This window comes from Rhinolophus ferrumequinum, chromosome 2 (assembly GCF_004115265.2).
Source record: "Rhinolophus ferrumequinum isolate MPI-CBG mRhiFer1 chromosome 2, mRhiFer1_v1.p, whole genome shotgun sequence".
Taxonomy (NCBI): Eukaryota; Metazoa; Chordata; class Mammalia; order Chiroptera; family Rhinolophidae; genus Rhinolophus; species Rhinolophus ferrumequinum.
This window is the reverse complement of record NC_046285.1, coordinates 60,241,622-60,264,541: the sequence shown is the minus strand read 5'-3', so window position 1 is coordinate 60,264,541 and position 22,920 is coordinate 60,241,622. Positions and strand designations below refer to the sequence as shown.

Below are 22,920 nucleotides of genomic sequence, written 5' to 3'. Positions count from 1 at the left end.
CATGAGACAGATTAATGAGAGAAAATAAGCAAATTTAATTATATGTGTACGTACAAGAACACCACATACATGAGATTGTCAGAGATCCTACATACATGAGAGGTTTGAGACAGAAAGGTGATATGAAGAGTGTATATGCATACGTACATATGTATGTGTATACATGTGTATGTATATATATGTATGTATGTATATATATGTATGTATGTATGTATATGAATGCCATCTTGAGCTAAGCAATGAGGTAAGGCGCCTGGGGTTTTAGAGGATAGGAGGGTAATTCACAGAATGATAAGAGCAGATGTTCAGCCTTAAATGTTTGCCCTGCCATATAAATAGGTAATCAGTCTTAGATGGGCAAAGCTCCAATTTAAATTCTTTTTTTTTTTTTAAGATTTTTTATTTTATTTTATTTTATTGGGGAAGGGGAACAGGACTTTATTGGGGAACAGTGTGTATTTCCAGGACTTTTCCAAGTCAAGTTGTTGTCCTTTCAATCTTAGTTGTGGAGGGCGCAGCTCACCTTTAGGTCCAGTTGCTGTTATTAGTTTCAGGGGGTGCAGCCCACCATCCCTTGTGGGAGTCGAACCAGCAACCTTGTGGTTGAGAGGACGCGTTCCAACCAACTGAGCCATCTGGCCACCCGGGAGATGAGCGGCAGCTCATTGACTTCATTTTAGTTGCGGAGGGTGCAACTCGCTGGCCCATGTGGGAATCGAACAAGCAGCCCCGTTGCCCAGAACTCACGCTCTAACCAACTGAACCACCCATCTGCTCACCCCCTCCCAACGCCAGTTTAAATTCTTTAAGGGAGAGGTAAAAATTTCTCAAGGCCGCAGGGTCTTGATTGCCTTCAGTTCAAAGTAACCTACATGCCAAAGTAGACTACCCTGGCGAAGCCTATTCTGAACCCCTTCACCAGTGTACATATTATTTGTGAATATGATTGAATGAGAGAGGATATGGATTTAATGTTCACTCTATTCTTTGCCCCTGTTAAAGAACAAAAAATCACCTGAGAAGATCTTATTGATTTCGTTGAATGATTTATGAGTCAGACAGTATCCCATCTAGTAAATAGAGAGGTGTTCCATGAAGTTGTACAAAATGGAAGGTTTTTATTGGTACAAACTGGGCAGGACAAGAAAGTTATTAGCAAAAGGGAAGGATTGTTTCAGGCAAGACCACCTTTCTTTAAGTGAGGACTTATTGTATTCTATAAATGATGGTAAATAGCACTCCAGGTAGAATTATATTTAGCCACAGGAAATCTTTCCCAAATTAAGAGCTTTGTGACACTCAGTCCTGACCAAAGGTTGGGTGATGAATTCAATTAAGTTCTGCTGCTGGGGGCTTTCAGTACGTGCTGATAGGCTAATTCAGTATCTCCTCATATTGGCTGTAAATCCCAAAGATCAAGTTTCCATTTTTGGGGTTATTTTACAACTGCCTTTCATGCAGGATTTTGTTAAGTGACTGGCTATTCCCTATGTAGGTTACCACCTTAAAGTTCTTACTGCATAAGTTTCAACTTGAAAATTATCTAGTAAGTGTCTCTACACTCTGAGAGGATAGCCTGTGTTGCATTCATTGTTGTTTCCCCAGCATTAGCATAGTCTTGGCACATAACAGATGCTCAGTAAATGTACATTGAATTGAACTTAACTGACTGGAAATAATATATTGGACTGCCTTCAAACTGAGGGAGCCAAATATAGAATAGAGGGAGGAAAATTACAAGGACTAAGGCAACAAAGTCAGATATAGCCAGGAATAAATTATGTCAGAAAGTTCTACATGAAGAAAATGGAAGATGCACGTGAAAAATCCAGGGAGATAATAGTTCTCTATGTAGAATCAATGCTGTGCCTTAATAGAACAGCTAAAAAAGGGAATGCTAACCAACGTTTTTTGACATTAAGGTGAACCAGGGTGCTTTTCAGATGTTTATGCCATGTTGTAGATGGTGTTAATATTTTTGCTACATAATATTCTGTTAATATGTCTTATAAATGCAAGACTACAGAGCAAATTAAGATTAGACATAAGCATCTGCCAATGAATCACAGTATTTAATTCTTTCCAGACATTTATTGGCAAAACCCTTTATAAGTATTGAGGATGTGAACATGCATCAAACCAAGCAAATTACCCAAATGAACAGATTTTGATGCATTCATTTGTGAGGGAAATAATGTGTCTGCTGGGAACTGATCAGGCGACATCAACATAATCAAAACTTTAATAACTAAACGGTAGCTTAACGAATTTACATCCATTTGACTGTTGCTTATCAGTCTTGCAGATAAATACAACTTGTTATATCCATTTCTCGAAGCTCTTTCTGTTAGTCTTCTCTGAGCTACCTGCTTTGCTATATACTTACCCTCGGTTAACTTTAATGACCAGAAAAATGAGCACAGTCTTAGCCTAAGTCCATGCACAGTAAAAGCACACTGTTGTAGGGTTTTAGAATTCATTACTGAGAAGATCCCTGTGCCTACCCTCACAGAGTTTATAGTCTTTTAGAGAAGACAGATAATTAAAGAGGTAATTACAACATGGTGTGATTGGTACTACTATGCGGGAAGCATAGTAGAGAGTAGTTGAGACTGGAAAAATTGTGTGTGTGTGTACACACACTCATGAATCAAATTGTTTAAACTTGGGTCATCTGTTTCTTTCAGAGCAACAGTCCAACTTTTGGTATGATTTAGTAGAGCCTCCACTAAATATCATTTCCTTAATTATTCAATGTTAAGTGAATTGCCTATTCTAGAATGCCTATTCAATGTAAACTGTAATTTAGAATGCCTCTGATATAATATACAGTTCACCTTAATAATCTGAGTAACGGTGAGACTTTTTTTTAAGCGTTTATTCTAGCCTTCCCTTTTTTCATTACATATATATATATATTATATATATATTATATATATAATATATAATATACACACACACACACACACACACACACACGAACAGTGTGTTTTTCCAGGGCCCATCAGCTCCAAGTCATTGCCCTTCAATCTAGTTGTGGAGGGCGCAGCCCAGCCCCAAGTTCAGTCGCCTTTTTCTATCTTTAGTTGCAAGGGGCGCAGCCCACCATGTGGGAATTGAACTGGCAACCTTGATGTTGAGAGCTCGCGCTCCAACCAACTGAGCCATCTGGCCGCCCGCATTGAGACTTTTAATTCATGATTTTACCTGAAAAGGTAGTCTTGGTTTTAAGATAACATACGTTTTACCTGTAGCCTTAATTATAGGTGTGATTAAATAATGATATTCTCTTGCCTTTCATGTTTTCAGGGAGGGTATCCATGTAAATCAAGAATTGCTGCAAATTTCTCCCTGCATTACAGAGCAGTTCATTGAGTTGTTGTGCCAGTTCAACCCAAACCAAGTTATAGAGACGTTGCAAGTCCTTGAGTGCTACCGCCTAGAAGAAACTATCCAGGTAAGGCCAATAATGTAGAGAACGCAAGAGTGCACTTTTCCTAATCATTCACAATTTTACGAATGAACAAAGGGAGACTCACATATTCAGTTACTTGCCGAAGTTCTACTAGTAAGTGGTAGCACCTGCGATGGAACCCAGATAGTCTGACTCCATAGTGCATGCTCTTTCAAACTGTGATAATAAACTGCTTCTCTGTTTGTTCTGGTAAAGCCAGAAACAGCACATGTGCATCATTGTTATTACTCAAGCTTCACAGATATTAAAGCCAACACAATAAACATAAAAAAAGGAATACAGTAAAAATACTAAAAAGAAAAAAAAAAGCTCCTGTTTGTGGGCACTGATGGTTACAAAGTCCTGTGATGCAACAAGACTTACTAGGCTGAAGGGCAATTCAGTAGACTCAGCACGGTCATTGCCTTGATTCTCTTCCCTTGTTTTCTTCTATTTCGAAATGAAAATAATACATACATATATACACATATACACTTTTCTAATCTACTATAAGAAGCTTTTTTTAAACAGCATGTTTCCTGTTTAAAAATTTTTTTTAATGTTTTTTCTTTTTTAATTTGTTTCAGGTGTACCAAACAACATAGTGATCAGCCATTTACATACCTCACAGAGTGATAACTCCAATAAGTCTATTACCCGTCTGACACCGTACATAGCTATTACAATATTATTAACTATATTCCCTATGCTGTACTTTATATCCCCATGACTATATTTTTATAATTGACATTCAATATTACTTTATATTAGTTTCAGGTGTACAGCATAGTGGTTAGACATTTATGTAATTTATGAAGTGATCCCTTGATTAAGTCTAGTACCCACCTGGCACTATACATAGTTTTTATGGTATTATTGACTGTGTTCCCTATACTGTACTCTACATCTCCATGACTATTTTGTAACTACCAATTTGTACTTCTTAATCCCGTCCCTTTTCTCACCCACTCCCCAGATATATGTACCCCTATGTTCACTGCAGCGCTGTTTACAATAGCCAAGATATGGGAACAACCAAAATGCCCATCCGTAGACAATTGGATAAATTGTGGTACATTTATACAATGGAATGTTACTCTACCATAAAAAAGAATGAAATCTTAACCATTTGCAACAACATGGATGGACATAGGATAATTATGTTAAGTGAAATAAGTCAGACTGAGAAAGGCAAATACCATATGATCTCAATTATATGTGGAATCTAAAGAACAAAATAAACAAAACAAATAGACTCATGGATACAAAGAAGAAACTAAAATTTATTTTTAAGTTACCATTATATCTCCTTTCCTTTACTATCAATACTCATGAAGCAGTAACCTGTATTTTCTTCATTTACCTCCTGAACTTCCCACCCACTTAAAAATTTTTAAATTATGAAGTATTTCAAATATATAGAAATGTACAGAATATCAAATACATATATACTCACCAAGCCAATTTTATAGATGTTAACATTTACCATACTGGCTTCAGATCTTTGTTATTTTATTGTGTTAGAAATAAAGCACTCTTTTTCTGCCATGTCCCCCGTCTCCCTGTGGTCATCACCAACCTGAAGATGGGAAGTTGATACTTCCCATCCACGTTTTTTATGTTTCCTATTTTTATTTACCTATAAAATACAAGATACAGTTTTATATGTTTTTAAAATTTGTTTTAATTGTATCATACAATGCATATTCTATTGCAGATTGCTTTTTTCATTAAATTTTTTAATCTAACAATTTTTATGCATATAGATTGAGTTCATTCATTTAATGGTTTATATAATAGTCTATTGAATGAATATGCCACAGTTTATATATTTCCCTATTTATAGATATTCAGATTGTTTCCAATCTTTTGCCATTATAAACAAAGCTACATTAGACATGAGGTTTCTCTAAGTAGTACACCTGAAAGTGGAATTCTTTAGACCTTACAGTAGCTTAATTTTACTGATATTGCCAGGCTGACTTCCTCTTTGTTTCTATTCTCGTCATCAGTGTTTGTTATTTGCTGTTTTTCCACATCCTTGTTGATTCCTAGTATTTTTTAGACTTCTCAGTTTTTGCCAGTGTGATAGGTATCATTGATTATTCATGGCATTGAATATTGTTCCATATGTTTAATGAGCCTTTGGATTTTCTTTTCTCTGAATTATCTATTCATATCCTTTGCTCATTTTTCTATTGAGTTGTTGCCTTTCTCTTACTGATTTCTGGGTTTCTAATTCTTTGCTGATTTTATATGTTGGAGACGCCTCTTCTAATCTAATGGAGCATGTCTTTTAACTTGTTTTTTAGTGGCTTCTATTTTAATTTATCAGTCTTTTCCTTTAAAGTTTAATTTTTTTTGTATGTGAGTCTTGTTTCCTCTCCAACTTTGATGGCATAAAGATATCCTCTTATATGAATTTTATAGTTCAGCTTCTTACATTTAGGCTTTTAATCCATCTGGAATTTATTTTTGTAAACAGATCAACAGAGGGATTTGTATATTTTTTTCCATGTGGATGGCTAATGGTCCATGTGGCATTTTATTGTCCTTTCCTCTTGGTTTATAATACCATACTGCCGTACACCAAACTCCAAATGTACATGGATATGTTTGTGGATTCTGTTCTGTTCTTCGGTTATTTGTCTTTTACTTTACCCATGCCACATATTTTAATTAATATATCTTTACAATAAGTCTTATTATTTGAAAGAAGAGTCTTCCCTCCTCATTCTTTTTCTTTAAAAGTCTTTGGCTACTCTTGGCCTCTTACTATTCCACATCAATTTAGTAATCACATTGTCAGGTTCCTTTAAAAAACTATATTCTTCTGTGATTTTGATGAAAAAAATACATTGAATTTATAGATTAATTTAGGGAGGATTGACATCTTATGGTATTGTCTTCACATTCAGGAACATGGTTATCTTTTTAAAATGACTTTTATGCTCTTTGGTGAGGTTTTATAACTTTATATAATATTTTTCATAAGACTCTTACACATCTTAAATTTGTTCCTAGGTACTTACACTTTTGTTAACGTGGAGAGGAAATTTTTTGAAATGACTTTTATTGATTATTGCTGTGGTATATTATTAATTTTTGTATATTGTTTTGTATCTGGCAACCAGGCTGAATTCTTTTTTCATTTAATAGTTTTTTTATATATTTTTAATGAATATAATATTGCTATGAATAATGATAGTTGATTTACTTCTTTCCAATCATGTACTTTTTTCTTTCTCTTATCAGATGTCTGGGAGCTCTAGGATATTTTGAATAGAAGCAGTAATAGTGTGCACTCATATTTGTGATTTAAAAGGGAATGTATCTAACATTTTACATTAAATATGGTGCATGTTGTATATTAGATTTTGATAGATAATTTTTATTAAGTTAACAAAGTTCCATTCTCAGTTTGGGTAAGAGTATTTTGTCTTGTTTTTGTTTTTGTGAAGAACAGGGGCTGCATTTTATCAAATACTGTTTCTGCGTTTATTGAGATGATCACATTTTTCTCCTTTGATCTGTTAACCTGTTAATATGTTACTTGTGCCTCTCTATTTTTTTCACTCCTAAGAAAGTTTTATTCTACTTGATGAGTCTTTTGAGACTAATTTGGGATTTGTTAAACCTCTCTATTATTTCTCTATTGTTTCCTTCTATGGTATTATTTTCTGTACTTACTTTCTTTTATCCAAGCTTAATTGGTATTTTTTTTACTCATTAGAAACTTTATTAATTTTTAATAAGAACTCACAAGTTGATGGTTATTATTTTCATTATCATTTTGTTCTAAATATTCTGTGTATAATTACACTGATCAGTTTTTGATTTGTAGTATTACTGGTTATGTATGCATGTGATTATAGTATTAGTGGTTATGTATGCATGTGACATTTTCTCCCGTGGATATACCTCATTCAGGTGTGTAACAATTTTTAAAATAAATAAATGAAAAAAAATGAATGTACTTGGTCCAGTAAATCCCAAACGGGCCATTATAAGATTAGAAAGTCAGATATTTACATATTACACTGTAAAGTAGCATACTATTAAGTTATGAGTTCATTCTTATCATGTTATTTTTTCCCATTCTTAATAGGGTCTTCCTTCTTCACAAACAAGATTTGTGAACAAAAATCTTTATCTTCTTTCCTAGATTGCCCAGAGGTATCAACTTCATGAAGTCACTGCCTATCTGTTAGAAAAGAAAGGAGATATTCATGGTGCCTTCTTAATAATGCTAAAGGTAATATTTTACTCTATTTGCTTTAAATTTTTTAATCTAACAATTTTTATGCATATAGATTGAGTTCATTCATTTAATGGTCATATAATAGTCTATCGAATGAATATACCACAGTTTACTATGCTTCTATTGATTGACACCTGGACTATTTGTAGCATTTGGCTCTTATGAATAAAGCTGCTATGATCACTCTTACACACAGATGTTTTCATTTCCCGAGAGTCAATTCAAAGGAGTGAATTGCTGGGTCACAGAATAGGTATAGGTTTAGTTTTATAAGAAATTATCAGACCTCTTTCCAAAGTGGTTGTAGCATTTTACATCTCACCAATCATGTATGAATGTTTTGGTTGCTTCACATTCTCACTGACAGTTGGTGTTCTATGACTTTTGGAAAAAATTATTTTCCCATTCTCTTAATTGTAAAATATGTGAAACATGAAATTTACCATTTCAGTGGCATTAAGTATATTTACCTTGCTGTGCAACCACCACCACCATCCATCTCCAGAACTTTTCCCAATTCACAAACCCATTAAACAATTATTCCCCATTCTTCCTTTCCCCAGCCCTTGGAAATCACCACTCTGCTTTTAGACTCTATAAATTTGATTACTCTAGGTACCTCATTAAAGCGAAAATATACAGTATTTGTGCTTCTTTGTCTATAAAATCTTCAAGATTTATCCATGTTGTGGCATGTGTCAGAATTTCATTCCTTTTTAAGGCTAAATATTTCGTTTTATGTATATACCACATTATCTATTCATTCATCAATGGGCACTTGGATTGCTTCCACCTTTTGACTATTGTGAATAATGCTACTATGAACATGGGTATACAAATATCTTTTTGAGTCCCTGCTTTCAATTCTTCTCGGTATATACTCAGAAGTGGTATTGCTGGCTTAAATGCTGATTCTATTTTTAATTTTTGAGGAACTGCCATACCGTTTTCCATAGTGGCTATATCATTTTACATTCCCACCAGCAATGCACTAAGGTTTCAGTTTTTCCACATGCCCACCAACACCTATTTTCTGTTTTCCTTTTTTTAAAAATTATTATTATTATTTGAATTTTATTGGGGAGTATTGGGGAACAGTGTGTTTCTCCAGGGCCCATCAGCTCCAAGTCATTGTCCTTCAATCTAGGTGAGAAGGGCGCAGCTCACTGGCCCATGTGGGAATCGAACCAGCAACCCTGTTATTCAAAGCTTGCGCTCTAACCAGCTGAGCCATCTGGCCACCCTATTTTCTGTTTTCTTGATGGTAGCCATTTTAATGGGTGTGAAGTGTTAATATCAGTTTTTAAAATATTCATCTAAGAATAGATTACAGGTGTCTTATTTATATCAAAAAGTGCTCCATATGGCTTCTCATGTAATTGTAAAACAGGCCAGGAAGGATATTCCACAGAGGCTTTGTGTAGGCTCTTAACCTCTTTTAATCTCTAAGTTATCCCTACATCTCTTTTTTCCTTGCAATTTGTTGAAGATACCATGAACCTATTTTTAAAGGATAAGGAAAGGTATTCCTGGCATGGATGGGGAGAAAAGAAGCAGGAGATCCTCGCAGGGTGTCAGACTATCATTTGTAAAGGCATGGGGCTACAAAGAAATATGAACTGCTAGGAGAGGAGCCAGCAGCTTTACTAGCGCTCAGTTTTCCATGTATAGGCAGGTCAGGCTAGAAACAAAGGCTGGGCCCAGATTTGGAAAGACTGTGGGAAATGCTAAAGAATTAGGACTGATTCTATTTTCACACAGGAGCAAATAAAGGTGTTTAAGCAAGGAACTGATGTGATGTTTGTTTCATAAAGACTGCTCTGGTGACTGTGGGAGGATGGTGGGGGGTGGCGTATAGAGAAGGGGGAGGTAAAACTGGAAGCAGAGAGCACTTGGGATGCTGTTGCAGTAGTACAGGTGTGAATCAGTGAGGGCCTGAGCTAGGTGTGCAGTGATGGAGAGAAGACGATGTGAATTTGAGAACTTACTGATCATTTAAATACAGTATGGTGTGAATGAGGGGGAGTAGTTAATGACAATTCTATGATTTTTCACTTAACATTAGCCTGTAAGGGACCTCAAGAAAAGGAGAAGATTTTGGGTAGAAGGGATATATTCAAGTCAACTTCTGTATATATTAAGAAGCCTTTGGAATATCAGTTAAGAGTGTCTAAGGGTTTAGGAATCAGGAGAGCAGTGGCCTCTACGACTGCATATTTAGGCGATGTCACTGAAAGTGTGCCCCACACTGTGGGGTAGACTCATCATGTCCTTTTTTATTCCCACTCACCCCGTTTTCTCATAACCCAGTATGAATTTTATTCCCTTACCCAAAGCATGGATGACTTCTAATCCTCATTACTGTGCCTAAAGAATGTCAGTGGTGACTATGTGGGTGGTACAACAGAAGCAGAAGTGGGGGCAAATAAGTGATACTTGATACTATGCTTTCTATATACGCAAGAATTCTCTTCTGAATAACAGAAACCATTCTTAATTACCTTGTTGTTGCCTGAGTTTTTCTGATAAAAAAATGTTAATTCAGATATTTGGTGGATTAGAAATTAGTTTTCTTTTTACCTCCTAGAGACTACAAAGCAAACTTCAAGAGATCACCCATCAAGATGAAAGTAAGTTCTTGAGTGTAATTTACAATTTCTTTTTCAATCAACTTCATGTTGTTGAAGATGTTGTCTAATAAATTGCATTTATTAAGTAATAATTACTTTGATCTGCATAATTGCTGTTTATCCACTTTAACATCGATTCCAATTTTAGCTCATTTTCAAGGGCTCATAATAGGAGATCTTATAAACCATGTGGCTTTGTGATACTAATTGTCAGTGGAGTTCAATGTACAGAAAATTAGGCCCTCTTCGCTGGTATTGACTTTTTTTTTTGGTTATATTTCTCTACTTATGTTTTGGTTGTAAATGAGGTGCATAACTAATGTGTTAAAAGTTACTATAATATGCTCAGGAACAGTAAATCAGAGTTTCTAATCAGTGAGAGATAACCAGTGTTTCTGTACTGAATTTATATAATTTTAGCACAAAGCATAAAACCTGACAGTTTAGAGTCTTGAGTGGCTTTGTCACAGATAGATATATAATTCCCATTATACTTCTTTATATTTAAAAAATTTATTTGGTAAAATATGCTAACGTGAAATTCACCATTGAAACCATTTTTAAGTGTACAGTTAAGTGACATTAAGTACATTCACACTGTTGTGCAATTATCGCCACCATCTATCCCCAGAATTTTTTCAACTTCCCAAACTAAAACTTTATACCCATTAGACAGTTGCTCCCTATTTCCTCCTCTCCACTCAGCCCTTAGTAACCACCCTTCTACTCTCTGACTCTATGAATTTGATTACTCTAAGTATCTCATATAAGTGGACCATACAGTATTTGCCCTTTTGGATCTAGCTTATTACATTTAACATACTGTCTTCAAGATCTATCCATGTGGTAGCACATGTCATGATTCCATACTTTTTAAAGTCTGAATAATATTCCATTTTATATATATACCACATTTTGTATCCATTGACCGATCAGTGGACACTTGCGTTTCTTTCACTTTTGACTATTGTAAATAGTGCTGCTATGAACATGGCTGTGCAAATATCAGAAGTAGGATTGTTAGATTAAATGGTAATTCTATTTTTAATTTTTTGAGGAACCATCATGTTGTTTTCTATAGCACTATATCATTTTATGTTTCCACCAGCAACGCACATGAGTTTAAATTTCTCCACATCCTCATTAACAATTGTTATTTTCAGTTCTCTTGATAGTAGCCATCCTAATGGGTGAGGTGGTATCTCATTGTGGTTTTGATTAGCATTTCCTTAATGATTAGTGATATTTAGCATCTTTTCATGTACTTGTTGCCCATTTGTATATCTTCTTTGGAGAAATGTCTATTTAAGTCCTTTGCCCACGTTTTAATTGGATTATTTGTTTTCCTATTACTTAACATTCTCAAAATACATTTCTTGGACCCCTTGGCCCACACATTCCCCCAAACATCGACACCCTTATTCTCCGTAGATTATTTATTTTTGGAACCTCAGTAAACACTTCGTAACTTTTCCATATTTAATCCAACTAAACGTTTAATTACTATTTTTGTACTGTCAGTGTGTATTCACTCAATTAGACTATGTTAGCTTTGTTGCATTTATGACATTTTTCTTTTTCAATTTAGTGTTATGAGAATATCTTTTGCAGAGATTACATGAAAGATTGAGGGAAAAGTAAGAAAAATATTTCCCCAAAGCACTACAATGATTTGCAGGTGATATGTCTAGAGAAGACAGTTCTTTGAATTCTCATGAAGATAAATTTCTCAGTAGTAGTCTCATGTCTACCATTTACTTTCAGATTCAATTTTGACAGTATGCTTAAGAATTTTGGAGGATTTGCTGATTGCAATACACTCTGCTAGTTCCTATGGGTTATTTATACAGATGGCTAAAATACAGTTCTCACCCAAAGAACTACAGTCTTGTGAAGGAGACAGATATGTGAATTAAAAACTTCCAGAGCAGATAGAGTCAAGTGTTATAAAAGAGGTGCATTAAAAGTGGTGAGGATTGTGGAAAATCAGGGAACAATTTGTAGCGAATGAATCAAAGATACTTTTGTGGAAGACATGACCTTTGAAGTAATTAAGATTGGAATGAAGAATAGGAGTTTCATAGGCAAAAAGCAAGGAAAGGGCCTTCGAGGCCGAGGAGAACATGAACATGAAAGTGGCTGGCCGGCAACCTCAGGGAGTAAGAAATAATCTGGTGATATAAAAGCTCAGAGTGTGAGAAGCTGAGCCAGAGTGTTTATATGTTTACTTAGGGTCAGAGGTTTACTCACAGTCTATTTTTAAAAATTAGAAGTCTTTGATGGTGTTTGTGGATGGGACTTACATGTTTGGATTTGCGCTTAAGAAAACTTTAGTGACAGCACAAAAGGGAATGAGGGAGGCAAGATTTAGAAGTCAACAGTTTAATTAAGAGACTGCTGCTATAGTGCAAATGAGGTGATGAAGAGTTTCGCAGAGTAAAAGTAGTGGGCATATGAGAGTATGGAAGTAGAATTAACAAAATTGGCTGTGTGGGTAACAAAATTGAATGGGTGCATGAGAGAGAAGCATCAAAGGTGATGAAGGTTTATAAACTAGTTGACTTAAAGATGATAGTTCCGTTAATTTAGTTTGGAATTGTAGGGAGAGGAGTAGATTTGAAGTGAGAAAAATAGGTTGGTTTTTTCATATATAAAGTTGAAGATGATTGCAGGGCATCCATGTAGAGACAGATGTCTTAGAGTCCGTTGAAAATTCAACCTGCAGATTTTGAAAGGAATAAGGGCTGGAGGTGTATATTTGAAAGTTATTAACAAGGATATGAAAATTAAAACCATAAGACTGGCTGAAATTACTGAAAAATGAAAAGGAAAGGGCCTAAAGTGTTATAGTATCTCGGAGGAATACCCACATTTAAGAAATAGAGGAAGAAATAGTAGAAAAGAAAGGTGAAAGATAATCTCTCCACTAATCCACAAACAGATGATTGGGAATTTTCCATAACTAAAGCATATTAAATTGCCAAATTTGGTGTACTTTATATGTCCTACGAAAGTTAAACATTGATATAGAAAACTATTGCACAGAATCATCTGGTTTTGAATCTACTAAACCTCGGATTCGGGTCTTATCGATGATTATGTAATAGAAAACTAAGGGTATACAGAGAAAATTTTTTAATTTTTTACAGAAGCTTTGAGATTATCATTAATATATCCGTAAGTGATGTTAGCAATTTTTCTGCATCTAGACACCAAAGAGGATCCCTCGTTGAAGGATGCTGAAGATGCTGTGGCAGAGACAATCGCCCTTTGCCAGAGAAACTCACATAATTTGAACCAGCAGCAAAGAGAGGTAGGAGAATAACTACTTAGGTATCTAAAAGTCTGTTCTGGTCTGAAAGTAGGAATTAATTCTATTTCCACTGCCCTCTCAGTGACCTGAGTTCAGTCCAACTGGATTTTAATCACTGTTTAGTGCTCCCAGGTGTGTAAGACTCCCAAAGTTACTATGAGGTTTGCCTGCCCTCTTGGTTCTCACAAAAGGCTTTATATTCTTAGATTTGGCTGTGCCGCAAAACGTTGGTATGTGAATACTAAGATGTCCTTGTTCTCTTTGGACTGAGATTTTCTGTATTTTGTGTAGTAATATTGTGTATGTGTCATCATTTATCTTCTATTCCCCATGGATGAAAGTGAGCATGAGAAACTGGAGGAAAACCCCTCGGGATACAGAGAAAGCTGGAAAAGGTTGAAGAAGCTTATGATACAGTAGTTCCCAACCTTGGCTGCACATTAAAGTCACGTGGGAGCTTTGAAAACTCCCAGCACACAGACTGCACCCCAGGTCAACTAAAGTCTCTGTGGCTGTGACCCAGTCATCAGTATGTTTTAAAGCTTCCCACATGATTTCGGAGTGCAGTTAAGGTTGGAAGCACTTCTGCAACAGATTTCAGACTGCAATAAAGGAGAACACAAAACTGAGCTCCTGTGCAGGTGGAGTTACAGCAGGGAAGCAGAAACTAAGGGGGCGAGATGTGACTTGACAGCTAAGTTCCACAGTAGTTTTAAGAAGTGAAACTTTGGCAGCGTGATATGCATATGCATAAGTCCTCGGGTGCCTGGCCCTCCAGGCTGTGGCCTCTCACTTGCCACCACCTGGCCTCTTTGCACTGCCTGGTTTTCTGAAATGGGAAGCAGGGTAAATGTTTCATGTTAGCCATACGTGTTACAATGTCAATAATAAACTTAGTTTGTTTTCTGTTCTTATGAGATGGGTAAACTTCTTTACGTTTTTGTGAAGGGTTTTTTTAATTAGTTTCAGGTGTACAAAACAATGTAATAGTTAGACATTTATACCCCTCACAAAGTGATAACCCCCCTTCCCCAATCTACTACCCCCTGACATCATATTTAGCTGTTACAGTTCCACTGACTCTATTCCTTCTGCTGTACTCCACATCCTGTGACTATGTATGTATATAATATTAAAATATAGTTGACATTTGTTATTATTCAACTTCAGCTTCAGGTGTACAGTGCAGTGGTCAGACACCTACACCATCCACGAAGTGGTCTCCCTAATAAGACAAGTGTCTATCTGACCCCCTACAAAATCTTTACAACATTATTGATTATATTCCCCAAACTGTCTTTCATATGTGAAGGATTTTTTAAGATCATAAAATTTGATAACTCTAGAATATAAATTGTGTATAACAAGCACATTTACCTAATAGATGTGACTATTTTCTTTATTAAAATTTTTTTTTGTGTAAAAAAGATACATATCCGTCATTTAAAAAAAAAAAGTCCTGCAATACAGAAACTTACAAAGAAGTATGTTTTTAAAAATTACCCTGGCTTTGCTGCATCTATAGCAAAGGATAAAGTGAGGATGCAGACCATTCTCAGCAGTCAGACTGGACGTCCCGGAAAACGTGGCCGTCACTCTGAAGGGACCACAGTTACTGTGAAGGGCCCCAGAGGCACCCTGTGGAGGGACTTTGATCATATTCACGTAGAACTCAGTCTCCCTGGAAAGAAAAGAAGAGGCTCCGGTGACAATGGTGGGCACATAGGAAGAAACTGGCTCCTGTTCACACTACCTGACACGTACAGAACACGATCGAGGGTTACATTGGGCTTCCAATACAAGATGCGGTCTGCGCGTGCTCACTTCCCCATCAATGTCGTTATTCAGGAGAATGGTTCTCCTGTTGAAATCCGAAATTTCTTGTGTGAAAAATACATCTGCAAGGTTCGCATGAGGTCAGGTGTTGCTTGTTCAGTATCTCAAGTCCAGAAAAATGAGTTAATTCTTGAAGGAAATGATACTGAACGTGTATCAAATTCAGCTGCTTTGATTCAACAAGCCACAGCAGTTAAAAACAAGGATATCAGAAAATGTGTTTCTGAAAAAGGAATAGTTCAGCAGGCTGATGAATAAGATCTAAGTTGTCCAGCTACAGAAACACCGAGATGTCGAGTGATTCCTCAGACTCGTGTGATATTTTAAAGATGCAATCGAAGTCATGTATGGAAGAAAAAAATTACCCTGTATCTATCCTATCATGCAAAAATAACCATCATCATTTGGTGAATATCACTCTAGATTAACATAATTTTAGAAAACTTGAATCAAATGTTTGCTTTTAAAAATAAACATGGTATACAATCTCATTTAGGAAGATTATGTAAAACTAAGGAATTTCTAAATTTCAAATATTTATTTACCATCCTATTTTTTATAAATGTCACTAAAGTTTTAAAAAAATATGAACTCGAATAGGTTTTCAAATACATTTCAGTTTTTTATAATATCTGTGATGCCAAGCTAGGAAGGAAATTTGCAGGAACTCTTGCTTGCTCTAACCTCTCTTCTCCAACCCTCTTAATTTTAATCAGTTATGTTACTTTACCTTATTAAGGTTAGTAGCACGTTCTTTCCTGAATCCATAGTTCTCGTAATTGTTTAATTTTTATTTAAATGGATTATGGGCCTTACACCAGTCCTTTTGCCATGATTTTTCCATCCTAAGTTTTTATTTTCATTTATTTTTTGATTAGCTGGCTCTATTTGGACATGGTTATACTTTGATAGAATAACACAAAAGGGCAAAATTGTTAAAGTTATGTTTATACATATTTAATACTAAGCCTTTCTAATTTTTCAACCCATACATCTCCTCTCTAATATCTATTTGATATTCTTCTTCTCGTGGAAATTTTAAGGGAAAATAATAATTATGTTATAAATAGAGCAGTTCATATTTACATAAGCTGAAATATGTCCAGGTTTACATATATTAATGGTAGAATTAGATACAAAATCCATGCCTCTAGAACTTGGGGGATTATTATGACTGTATTTGAATCTGTATCTTTTAATCAGAAACAGGAACAAAGCCTTTGATGTGGCAAAAGGGAAATTTATCTTTTTTTGTCAAAAAGTGTCTGAATTAGAATTTGTTTAATAAAGATATTTGATGTTGGACTTCTTTATGATGATAAAGATTTTTCCTAAGTCTTAAGAGTACAAAATTTGGAGTCAGATACCAATTTACTAGCATTGGGATCTTTGGCAAATTATTTAACTTCTCTAAACTTAATTTTCTTCTTGCAACTGAAGATAATGCTTACTGTATAAGGTTACTGTGAGACTGAAATGAGAAAACGTATGTAAAGCATTTAATACAGTGTTCAGTGTAATAGGAATAAATAAAGGATAGCTCTGTCTCGTGATGTGGTTGCAAATGTTAATTGAAATAATGCTAACTTCCGTTGCTTGGTCTGTGATGACTAAGGAAATGCAAAATAATGCTTGATGTAGGAAAAAACTCTGGATAGCCTTTATTCAAATATCTTGTTTGATATAGCTGAAGAGAAATGGGGGGAAGGGAGGTGTAGGGGGAGTCTCTGTTTCCTTCTGCAGTGCATAGGGTTATTTAGACTCGGTCAGTGATGCATTTATACCAGAGTAAGTAAGAACCTAGCAAGAGGCTCTGTCCTGGCTCCATTGAATCCACCCTCCTGAGACACAGAAGATTGCAGTTCTGAGGTCTACACTTACTTAACTTCAGCTTCCTTTTTTCCCAAGGTGTATGGTAAAGCTATCTTTTCTAGCTATGGGCTCTGCTTTTTATTGTCTTTTCTCTTCCCAGTCAAGTATTCCATCTTTTTCTAATTTTACCAACAAATGTATGTGAGAAGCACATTTCAACCTGTGAAATACTATACTGATGTTACTTAAAAATAACAACACTTTTGTTTTTGTTTTCCTCTGATAGACACTCTGGTTTCCATTGTTGGAAGCAATGATGGCCCCTCAGAAGCTGTCTAGCTCAGCTGTACCTCATCTACACTCTGAAGGTAAGTTGACCAGAATCTACCTGGACCATTGCCTAATTTTTATCTGCTAAAGATTATCATTGTGATAACCTTTTCCAATTATCATTCTTTCTTAATGAAATCACATTGTAGTGTTGATCTCATCTTTCAGGTTCAGTTCTTTCTGTGGCACCAATTATGTCATTTGTCTCGACTAGTAATAGCTTTGCAACTTATCAATACTTAACCTTAAAATATCAAACTAGCTTTGGTTAGCTAAGTTTCTAGAAAGCCATATGAATCTACCATTTCCCACTGACTTGTAAGAAAACCCAAAAACTCTTATTTTAAACTAACCTTAATATTAATGTTTTATTATAACAGCTCTGAAATCTTTGACCATGCAAGTTCTAAACAGCATGGCAGCATTTATTGCCCTTCCATCAATCTTGCAAAGAATCTTACAGGTGAGTTAAAAGGGTTAAAAAATTCGATGTTGATCAATTTCAGCTAATACTTTAGTTAAATGTAAACAACAGCAAATTGGGCTAATGTTTAAAGGTGTCTCGAGCATGATGCAGGTAATTTGGGGCATTAGCTAAATATCTGATTCTCATCTTGAATCTTTCCTAGCACTCCAGTGGCATGGTTTTGCCTGGCACACACTAATGACCCGCATGTTAACTGCTAGCTCGGGGTTTCCTATTAGTGTGCTCACTGGGAGAGAATTACCATTATTTCCAGCTGCTTATATTTTTAGATCAAAAAAAGATAACAGAAACATTAAGTTAACATAGTCATTTCTTAATCATTGGTTGTTACTTAGGTTGTCTAACTCATAGTAAAACTTTATGTCCAGAACTCATCCCCTACTTTAGATTCTAGCAGGCTTGTTGGCCAAAGCTTTTGTAGAAAACATCATTCCAGCCTGTTTTCTTCAGCAAAAAGGCCTGAGCCTTTCCAACTTCATCAAAAGGAGAACATTAACAATACACTAAAATATATTTATTTAAAAATCTGTGAACATTCTTGGGGAAACAACAGGAATCCTCCTTGGAGTCCATTTTGTCTTCCTTCACTTTATGCAGTATAGAAACACACCAAGGAAAAAAAATCAAATAGTAATACGATGCCATTGGTCTTTATAGTTTTCAAATGATTTTTCTCCAATCACAAATGTCCCTGCCAGCTCTCTTTTAAGATTCTCCAAGCCCTTCTTCCCATCTGGTATTCAAGCATCTGGGCCTTTGCTGATAAAGACCATTGCACCCAGTAGTCTGTCATCACATAGCATCTTATCATTGAGAAGGTCTCTTTATGTACATTATCCCATTTGATCCTCGTCATCTTTGAATAATTCTTTGATATAGACTACTTCTCTTATATTCATTTAAAAATACATTTGTCGTAAGGTTTTTAATCACATAAAAGAAATATCTCCATAAGGCAGGAATACTTTAATTTACCAAGTAAATTAGGAAAGATGAAATCCTAAAGCTCAGAGAGGCTTCTCTTTCAGTGTATGTGTTTTGCTTTATGTTGAGCTTTAACCACACTTTCTGATACATAAATTATAATAAGTAAAAAGTCTATTTTTCCCTTGGCAAAAACATGATTTTTTAAAAAATTTATATTTTAAAATTCATGTCTTTGAAGGCTTTTGATACTTGAAAATCTTTGCTTTATTTTGAGTTATACTGGCATTCATTGTAATTATATTCTTATCATTTTCTACCCTCAGTGGTTATTAACTCCTGCTAATCAGGAGGGTATGCTAGTTTTTAAATTCCTTATTTGCACATTTGTGATTACTATACTAACTCTACCTTATATTTATAGAGAGATTTTTATTTTTTCATGGTACTTTCACAGATATTATCTCATTTAAAGCACACAATCTTTGAGGTAGGGTAGGGCTACCATAAAGTTTTCTGTTCACGAAGGGTGAAACTGAAGTATAGACAAGTTAAGCACCTACCCCACCATTAGTGGCAGAGTTTGGATACCCTCAAAGTCTCTTAGCTCCTAATTTATGCTCTTTCCTATTATATCACGTAAGCTTTTTCATTTGTTTCAGTCCCTCGTCTTTTGAAGAGTTCATTATTAATTAGTTTATTAATTATATATTAACCTGTTTGGTCATTACCTATATAGATGAAATGCACAGTTCTTACCCTAAAAAAGCTCTTAGAGACAGAAAAAGGTTGTCAATTCAGTCCCCATATGGGCCACTGTGAGCTGCACCCTCCTTAAAAAACAAAAAAAACACAAAACAGGCCTTGGTCTATGATAGACAAGAGAAGAAAATGTTCTAATATAACTATTCATAGGGCTCTAAGCAAGTAATAGTAGCCACCTTCGAGGAGTATCTGCTCTGAACTCCCTGTAGGGTGATTGTCACTCTCCATCCCGATACTTTTGGTCCACAGGATTATAATAGGAACAGCCACCGGAAAGTGTGACCCTGCCTCCTGGCTCTACCTGATTGACTCAAGGTGGGCAACTGGCCTAAACAGGGCCAATCAGTGTCCTTTACTGGAAATTTTAGAACTGAACTTGAGAAAGACGAGCAAGTCTCTCTTCAGTTCTCTGGATTATATAAGTCACAAAGTTCAGGAGCTGGCATTGACTACTTTTCCATCATATGGACCGAAATAGTTAAATATAAGTTAATCTATAGAGAGGAGGAGAAGAATGAAGTAGACACGCAAAGAGGAAAGTAGACAAGAACATAGAGAAGCGAAAAGTTACAAGGAGAGGATTCAAGACAGTGGGAGAGGAGAACACATAGAGAGAAAATCCTGATGGCATTTGAGTTCCTAATTGTAGTTCTTAAGGCTTACCTACATTCCTTTACTTGGATCCTTGAAATACCCCAGTACCTTTATAATAATTATCTTTCTTGAATAAGTTAGAATGAGTTGGATTTATGAATATATATATATCAATAAAAGTGTATATCTGAAACAGACTGGGGAATTTGGAAAGATTTCTTGGAGGAGGTGATATCTGAACTGAATCTGAAAGATCCTAAAGGAATCGGGAAAAAGGAGATAGGTCTATTCTAAGCAGAGTGAACTATATATATACAAAGAATTACAGGTGAAACGTGGTACATATGGGGAGTTGTAAGTGTTTATGTATTCTTGGAACATAGGACAAGAATAAAGGTGAATCACAGAGCTAAAATTTGAAGAGACAGACTGGGAATATCTCCTTAATTGCTTTGTAAACCATAGTAAGGGCTCTGGGTTTTATTTTTAAATCAGTAAATTCTCATCAAAGGATTTTAAGCAGAGGAATAATGAAATGAGGTTTCTCTTTAGAAAGGTCACTCAGCCTATGTTATACAGGATAAATTGGAAGGGATCCAGATTGAAGGTATAGAGATACATAGAATGCAATTGATACTCAATGTTTGTTAATTGAGTTACATAGAATCGATACTAGAAAATGGATTTGGAAATTACTTAGTTGATAGAATCCATTTGATTCTTTGACTATTTAGATGTAGGTGAACACAAGAAGAACCTAGGTAATCCCCTGGTATCAGGGTTACATGGCTAACAGTGAGCAGTGGGGAAATACAAAACTGGAGTTTATAGGAAGAGGTAAGAAGTGGAGATACAGACTTGGAAATCGTCCACATAGAAGTGAAACTCAATGAACTTTAGGAGGAAGTGAATGAGCAAGAAAAGCAGAAGGCCAGAAATGGAGTTCTAGGAAACAGCAGAGAATCAGGATGCATATTTTTTTCTGTAAGTACAGAAGGACCTTGGGGATATGACTGTACTTTGCCTAGACTCTATCACTGTCATCTCGCCCAGAGGCACCTGGCATATAATAGGGACTCAATACGTATTTTTAGAGTACATAAAAGTCAGGGATGGGAGAATCACACTGTGGCTAAGATGGAGTAACAGAAACTGGATTTACCCTCCTGCTTGGGACAACCAAAAAATGGACAAAATATATGAAATAGCAGTTTTCAAAAAACTGGGTATCAGGCCTTAAAGGATGGTGATTCCTGAGAGAGCAGAAGTAAGCAAGGTGAGCCCTGTCTGCCCCAGCTTAATGTTTTGATAGAGTGTCCAGGAAATAGTGTAGGAAGGGGGATCCCAAGAAGTTTCTGGAATACTCATTGATTTAAAATATGGAGCTGAGAGTCAAGAGAGACCAAGGTTGCCAGAATTTGCTGGGCAAGTACTAGGAAAGAACCCTGGGGATGTGACAAAGGCCATCCTCAAGTATAAGTTCCTGATCTGAGGAAACTACCTAAGCCAGGGAAAGAACCACCTGAAAGGATTAAAGGGAATAATACTCGCACTGACTCAGGGCCAACAATAGTATCTTTCCTACTAGTGAAGACTAGACTTCATAGTTCACAGAACATTGGATAGAGTGCTCAAAGGTCCTTGGTAGTGGGAAACAGTTGGCTAGCCCTAGACTGACTAAACATAGCACCAGTCATGCCTTACAAAGCTCAAAGGCAAGACCTGAAAGGATCAAACTGTTTCCAAGTAATTCAACTGCATCCCAGAACAAAGCTTATAAATACTTTTAGAAATATAAAAACATTCAGGTCCCAACAGTGTAAAATTTACAGTGTATGACATTGAATCAGAATTTATAAGGTATGCAAAGAAGGTGGAAAACAAAACCCAAATATGACATGGATATTAGAATTAGCAGACAAGAAAATCAAAATAGAAAAAAAAAGGTTAGTGAACTTGAAGACAGTGATACAGATGATCCAAAATGAAACACTGTAAAGTGAATCAGAAAAAGATGAACCGGAGCATCAACTCTGGAACAGTTAGCTGTGGGACACTTTCAAGTGGTCCAAAATATATGTACTTGGAGTCCTGAAAAGGGGGTCCGAGCAGAAAAAAGTATTTGAAGAAATATTGGCTGAAAAGTTTCCAAATTTATTGAGAATTGGTAGCACACAGATAAATAACCCCAAACTCAAAAAACATAAAACTGCAAGGCACATTATAGTTGCTCAAAATCAATGATTAACAAAACAGCTTAAAAGTAGCCGGAGAAAAAAGACACAAAGGAACAAAAATAAGGACAACAGCAGATTTCTGCTGAACACTTTTAACCACTTTGACTTAGTTGACATTTATAAATCAATTATAGTCGCAGAATACGCATTGTTCTCAAGTGTATATGGAACATTTACCAAGATAGACCATATTCTGGGTTATAAAACAAGTCTCAATAATTCCAGTGTTTTGGATTTTAACCATTCTAATAGGTGTGTAGTATCTCATTGTTTTAAT

At 35.6% G+C, this 22,920-nt stretch overlaps 1 protein-coding gene across 5 annotated transcripts in view; it reads left to right on the top strand.

The window, feature by feature from the left end:
• VPS8 (VPS8 subunit of CORVET complex) overlaps window positions 1–22,920 on the top strand; it is a 253,883-nt gene that overhangs the window by 164,406 nt on the left and 66,557 nt on the right. For all 5 annotated transcript variants that reach the window (XM_033091442.1, XM_033091449.1, XM_033091415.1 and 2 more), the window contains 6 exons: window positions 3,310–3,457; window positions 7,620–7,709; window positions 10,303–10,345; window positions 13,555–13,658; window positions 17,593–17,674; window positions 18,017–18,099. In XM_033091442.1, the coding sequence (XP_032947333.1) occupies window positions 3,310–3,457; window positions 7,620–7,709; window positions 10,303–10,345; window positions 13,555–13,658; window positions 17,593–17,674; window positions 18,017–18,099 (550 nt within the window). The remainder of the gene's footprint in view (window positions 1–3,309; window positions 3,458–7,619; window positions 7,710–10,302; window positions 10,346–13,554; window positions 13,659–17,592; window positions 17,675–18,016; window positions 18,100–22,920) is intronic.